We start from the raw sequence: 6382 nt of genomic DNA, 5'->3' as shown, positions 1-6382 counted from the left end.
ATGGCGAATGAAGTGATAGTTGCCAACAAAACAGAAGACACAATCGTCTGCTATGCGCCGACCATGATAACAACAAACGGTGTATGGCAGGGCGACAACCCTTTGGATTACTCTCTGCCTCTCTTTATATTACAATTGACTTTGATCGTCGTTGCCACTCGTGTTCTGGTTTTTCTCCTCAAACCCTTTCGCCAACCTCGTGTGATTTCAGAAATTCTGGTACGTTTTTATTTATTTATTTATTTATCGTATATTTAATATTGCATTCTTTATTCTCAGATTAATTTCCTACAATGTCATAAAGTTTCAACTTGTTTTCTCTATTTGGTATTCTCTATGATCCCCACTTAAATGATACTAGAATATCTGTTAGTTTATGGGAAAAATCATATTTAACCCTTAAGTTTTTATCCAATTTTGATTTATTCCTAAGATTCCTAATTTCAATAATAAAGTCCTTAAATTTTACTCAATTTTCAAATTAGTCCCTCTTTCACTTTACAATCAAAGTTAAGAATTTTATATTTGTTACATATGTCTCATTTAACATGTCAGTGTCCCATCTCCATTGCCCAATAACACAAATTCACTTAAATCGGGGGAAAAAAAAAATTCCATGTGTCTCACTTTATAGTCAAAGTTAACAATTTTCTATGTGTTACATATGTCTCATTTAACATATCAGTGTCCCATCTCCATTGCCAAAGAATACAAATTCGCTTAAATAGGGGGAAAAAAAACATTCCATGTGTCCCATTTTACAGTTAAAGTTAACAATTTTCTATCTGTTACATATGTCTCATTTAACATATCTGTGTCCCATCTTCATTGCCAAAGAACACAAATTCGATTAAATAGGGGGAAAAAGAATTCCATGTGTCTCATTTTATAGTCAAAGTTAACAATTTTCTATTTGTTACATATGTCTAATTTAACATATCAGTGTCCCATCCCCATTGAAAAATAACACAAATTCGCTTAAGTAGAGGGAAAAAAACCATTCCATCTCTATTTCAAGATATATTTTACCGAAAGTTTAATTAATTTAACTTTTAGGACAAATGATAATCTATTATAATATTAGAGTTGAGATGCTAATAATTTGATGCTTGATACTGTACCATAGGACTTAAACACATAAACCATGGTCTAGGATCCCGGTAGAAAGTTACAATTTCATCTGCAAAATCATATTTATTGTAATGTTTGTTAGGATGCATGAAGTTCAAAAGACGTAAAATATTTAATTAAAATGAGAAATGAATTATGGATTAAGGGTTCAAACTCAATACTTTCTGCTTTGTGAATTGTGAATTGTGGAAATGGGAAATGCATGCAGGGTGGAGTGATATTGGGTCCATCAGTGCTTGGAAGGAGCACTACATTTGCCAACACAGTATTTCCTTTAAGAAGTGTGATGGTGCTTGAGACAATGGCAAATGTGGGTCTCCTTTACTTCCTCTTCCTCGTCGGAGTTGAGATGGACATTTCAGTAATCCGGCGAACCGGAAAAAAGGCCTTGGCCATTGCTCTTTCCGGCATGGTCTTGCCCTTCCTCATTGGCGCCGCCTTTTCCTTCCTTCTCCACAAAAGAGATCAAAGCATGACACAAGGCACTTTCATCCTCTTCCTTGGAGTTGCTCTCTCTGTCACCGCATTCCCTGTGCTTGCTCGAATCCTCGCAGAGCTCAAGCTCATCAACCAAGAGCTTGGCAGGATTGCTATGTCGTCTGCTCTTGTAAACGACATGTGTGCTTGGATTCTCTTAGCTCTAGCCATTGCCTTGTCTGAGAACAAATCCAAGTCCCCCCTGGCTTCTCTCTGGGTGGTACTTTCAAGCGCAGGGTTTGTCGTCATCTGCATTTTCGTCATCCGGCCGGCGATCTCTTGGATGATTCGGAGAACCCCAGAGGGAGAAAACTTCAGTGAGTTCAATGTCTGTCTTATTCTAACAGGGGTTATGATCTCCGGCTTCCTTACAGACGCGATTGGAACACACTCTGTTTTTGGAGCTTTCATCTTTGGCTTGGTTATTCCAAATGGACCTCTTGGAGTTACTCTCATAGAAAAGCTTGAGGACTTTGTCTCGGGGCTTCTGCTCCCTCTCTTTTTCGCCATTAGCGGGCTCAAGACTAATATATCAACCATCAAGGATTCCTCCACCTGGGCAATTCTAATGCTTGTCATTGTTCTTTCCTGTGCCGGCAAGATTGCTGGAACTGTCGCTGTTGCTTTCTTTTATGACATGCCGATACGTGAAGGAATTACTCTTGGTTTGCTCATGAACACTAAAGGCCTTGTTGAAATGATTGTCCTCAATGTTGGGAAGGACCAAGAGGTACTCCCTTGTTCATTTCTACTATAAACATAAATTTTAGCTGTTCATCTCGTCTAAGCATCTAAGCCATGTTTCAAAATTTAATGAAAAAAGTACCTTATTCAATTTCTGTCATACTTTTCTATGATGTTTCCGCACTTTTACAATCATACTTTTTAAAGTTTAAAAAGTTGTAATGTCAGGTTTTCATTTTTAAAAACTTTAGAATATCATTCTTCATTAATGATTTTCTGTTAATTTTTATAAGTTTCACGGGAGTATAAGGGACATTTCACATATTAACTGTTAAATTTAACCCTAAATCCTAACTATAGGAGTGACTTTGCAAAATTTTAAAATATGGGAACTTGATATTATAACTTTTTAAACTTTATGGGTATGATTGCAAAAATGCCAAAATATTAGGGAGGTGAGTGAAAGTTTCCCTTAATTTCTACAACTCCTAGTCTCTCTAACTTTCTCTATCTCTATTTAAGCACAAGAATGATGAAAGCACATGCAATTACTTGCAGGTGCTAGATGATGAGGCATTTGCAATCATGGTGGTTGTGGCCGTAGTTATGACTGGAATCATCACGCCAATTGTAACAACAATTTACCGGCCGGCAAGGAAGTTCGTACCGTACAAACGGCGATCTATCCAAAGTTCAAAATCAGATGCGGAATTACGAGTACTTGTGTGCATTCACACCCCTCGAAATGTTCCAACCATCATCAATCTCCTCGAAGCTTCTTACCCGACCAAAAAATCGCCGATATGTGTCTATGTGCTCCACTTAGTTGAACTCACCGGCCGTGCATCTGCCATGCTCATAGTGCATAACACCCGGAAGTCCGGCCGACCGGCCCTCAACCGAACGCAAGCTCAATCCGACCACATCATCAATGCATTCGAGAACTATGAGCAGCATGCTGGTTGTGTCTCCGTCCAACCCCTCACAGCCATTTCCCCTTACTCCACAATGCATGAAGACATTTGCGGTTTAGCAGAAGACAAACGAGTCGCCTTCATAATCATCCCTTTCCACAAACAGCAAACTGTTGATGGTGGAATGGAAGCTACAAACCCGGCCTTCCGAATGGTAATATTAAATCGCTACTTATCCCCAAAATCTTAAGTTCATAGGAAGTGATGACTTTAGTCATTTAGGCCGGCTTGGTTTGCGAAATAGACCCTTAGATAGACTAGCTAATCATAGGTATAGTTATTCCTGTGTTTAGTAACACACTATTCCGGCTTCCCATGGGACCATTAATTCTATACACACAGGATTAATTAAGCCACTCAAAATTGATTGGCTTATCTAATCCTTAAGGAATTGAATACATTTTTCAAAAATACCCATATAATTTTTTTTTTTTTTTTTAAAAAAATTTAACTTAAAACAAAACAAAATGAAAAATAAAATGGGTAGCTTGACGACCCATTGGGTTGCTTGGCCACCCACAGAAGAGGTCGGGGATGGTCGCACCACCCCTAGACGCGTTGTAGCCACCCCAAATTTGTTTTAGGGGTGGCCGTTACTTTTTCAGGTTTTTTATTTTTTATTTTTTTATAATATAAGTTTGAAAGAAAAAATAATATAGGTTTTTTCGTAGTTTTGATTCAATTCCAATTTTTGCATGGGTGTTGTTACCAAACTAAATAATAGGAATATCTATGAGGAGTGCTAGACTTACAAACAAATTTTACAAAAAAACTTTTACAAACTGATGCAGCACAATATGATTAGATTTTTCAAAATTTGAACTTATCTTATATCCAATTATGTTGTGCCATATCAGTATGTAAAAGTTTTTCTGTAAAATTTGTTTGTAAGCCTAGCATTCCTCAATATCTATTATATTCCACTCTTTTATTCCTAATAGTAGCTATTCATTTTCTATTGGACTAGACATTCCGCGAACCAAACGAGGCCTTAATTTATATTATAACATTTTTCCTCATGTGTGGGCTTAAATGCTCATTCAATAAATAACTCCCCATCACGTAGAATATTAAACTGAAATTGGGTGAATTGTGGAGTCAAGGTTCAAAACTCATAATTTTTTACTCTGTTACCATGTTAAATCACGACTTATCTTAAAATGATAAGTTGATAGGAATTGAAGGATTTAATTATTTAATTTATATTTCAACAGGTAAACCAAAATGTACTAGCAAATGCACCTTGCTCAGTTGGAGTTCTTGTTGACAGAGGCCTAAACGGTTCCACACGCTTAGCTCCAAACCAAGTTTCTCACAACGTTGTTGTACTGTTCTTTGGTGGACCAGACGACAGAGAAGCACTATCCTATGCATGGAGGATGTCTGAGCATCCAGGAATAAGCCTTACAGTAATGCGGTTCGTTCCCGGTGAAGATGCACACGAGCATCATGCGTTGCATCCCAGTGGTGACTTAAACGACCCCATGATGTTAGCAGTGGAAACAGACATGGAAAGAGAGAAGCAACTCGACGAAGAGCTAATAAACAATTTCAGGTTAAAAAACAGCAATGATGAATCTGTCGTTTACGTTGAGAAAGTGGTGAATAATGGGGAGGAGACAGTGGCGGTTATAAGGTCGATGGACAATGTTCATGACTTGTTTATTGTTGGGAGAGGACAAGGAATGATATCACCATTAACGGCGGGATTAACTGACTGGAGTGAGTGCCCGGAGTTGGGTGCAATAGGGGACTTGCTAGCTTCATCGGATTTTGCAGCCACGGTTTCCGTTTTAGTGGTGGAGCAGTATATTGGGATGGGACAGCAAGGGGACGTGGTCGGCACGCCGGATAGCTCGGAGCAGCTGAGTCAGCCTTTCAGCAATATTAATCAGCACATCAACCGGCGATCACCACCACCCAAGGGGCAAAATGTGTTTAGCCCATGATTCTATAGTTGGTCAGAAGCAGTAGTGCCTCAATGGCTCCTAGAAAGAAATACAAAGAAAGAGAGAAAAAAAGTTAGACCTGAATTACCGCAGGTTTTGAGAAAACCCTACTTAAAACTCAAAAACTCTCAATTTACACCCCTGAACTTTCAATTTTAATCAATTTACCCCTCTGTTAGTTTTAGCCGTTAACTTCTAACGGAAATGCCTAAAAAAACAAATTACTCTTCAATTTCTTTTTTTTTGAAAAAAAAAAGAAATTAAGGATAAATTTAGAATTTTATAAAAAAGTCAGGAGTATAAACGTTATTTTATCACTTTTAAAATTTAAAATATGTCAGAGAGGGGTAGATTGATTGAAATTGAAAGTTCAGGGGGTGTAAATTGAGAGTTTTTGAATTTTGGGAGGTCCTCTTAAAACGCGCGGTAGTTTAAAGGTCTAAAGTAAAGTTTCCAAAAAAAAAAAAAAAAAAAGCGGAGGAGAATTCGGGCGTGGAAAGCCATTTTTGTTTCTGATGCAGATTGAGTAGCCGTCAATTTGTTTTATTTTCTAAACAGACTTTATGTTGTTTTATTAGGGTTAGGGTTTTGTGAGTCTTTATTTCATTGTTTTATTAGGTTTAGGGTTTTGGGGGGTATTTATGTCATATTTTATTAGGTTTAGGGTTATGGGCTATAAATATATGCTTATAGCATCCATAGAAAATCAATTTATGTTGATTATTGATTTTGTTGAATAAGAAACCTCAGAGTTAAGCGTTCTTCTTTCTTTTCCTTCAAAACCTATAGAGTATCTAGCTTTTGTGAAAAAAGATTTCTTAGATCATTAATAGAATCAAGATCTAGAAGTATTTATCCGTTGCTTATTGTTGTTCTTCGTTGCAGCCCACTAAGTCACGCTGCATCAGTTTCTTTGTTGGAAATGCTTGGAGTAGTTTTTATTGCAATTTCCATACAAATCTAAGTAGCAGTTTCATATGAGTACCATGTGGTGCCATATGTCAAGGAAAATTAAGTAACAAAATTTAAAAATTAAATTTGATTGTGTTAGTGACTAAACGCATCAATTTTTACATCATTTTTTTATAGAAATTTTTGGTAAAAATTGTAGTACCTTATAATACTCTTCTTTATTTGTGTCATGTGTACAATGTTTTTTAAAGGACA

General features: G+C 37.0%; 1 protein-coding gene across 1 annotated transcript; it reads left to right on the top strand.

Moving 5' to 3' along the window:
- On the top strand, nucleotides 1-5215 carry CHX15 (cation/hydrogen exchanger 15). The gene is made up of 4 exons (XM_059576592.2): nucleotides 1-219; nucleotides 1340-2338; nucleotides 2851-3420; nucleotides 4481-5215. Exons 1-4 carry the CDS (start codon nucleotides 1-3, stop codon nucleotides 5213-5215), a joined length of 2523 nt encoding a protein of 840 aa, XP_059432575.2.
- Nucleotides 5216-6382: the final 1167 nt, after the last annotated feature.

The sequence above is a fragment of the Corylus avellana genome, chromosome 11 (assembly GCF_965113065.1).
Source record: "Corylus avellana chromosome 11, dhCorAvel1.hap1.2, whole genome shotgun sequence".
NCBI classification, from domain to species: domain Eukaryota; kingdom Viridiplantae; phylum Streptophyta; class Magnoliopsida; order Fagales; family Betulaceae; genus Corylus; species Corylus avellana.
This window is presented reverse-complemented; position numbering and strand designations above follow the sequence as displayed.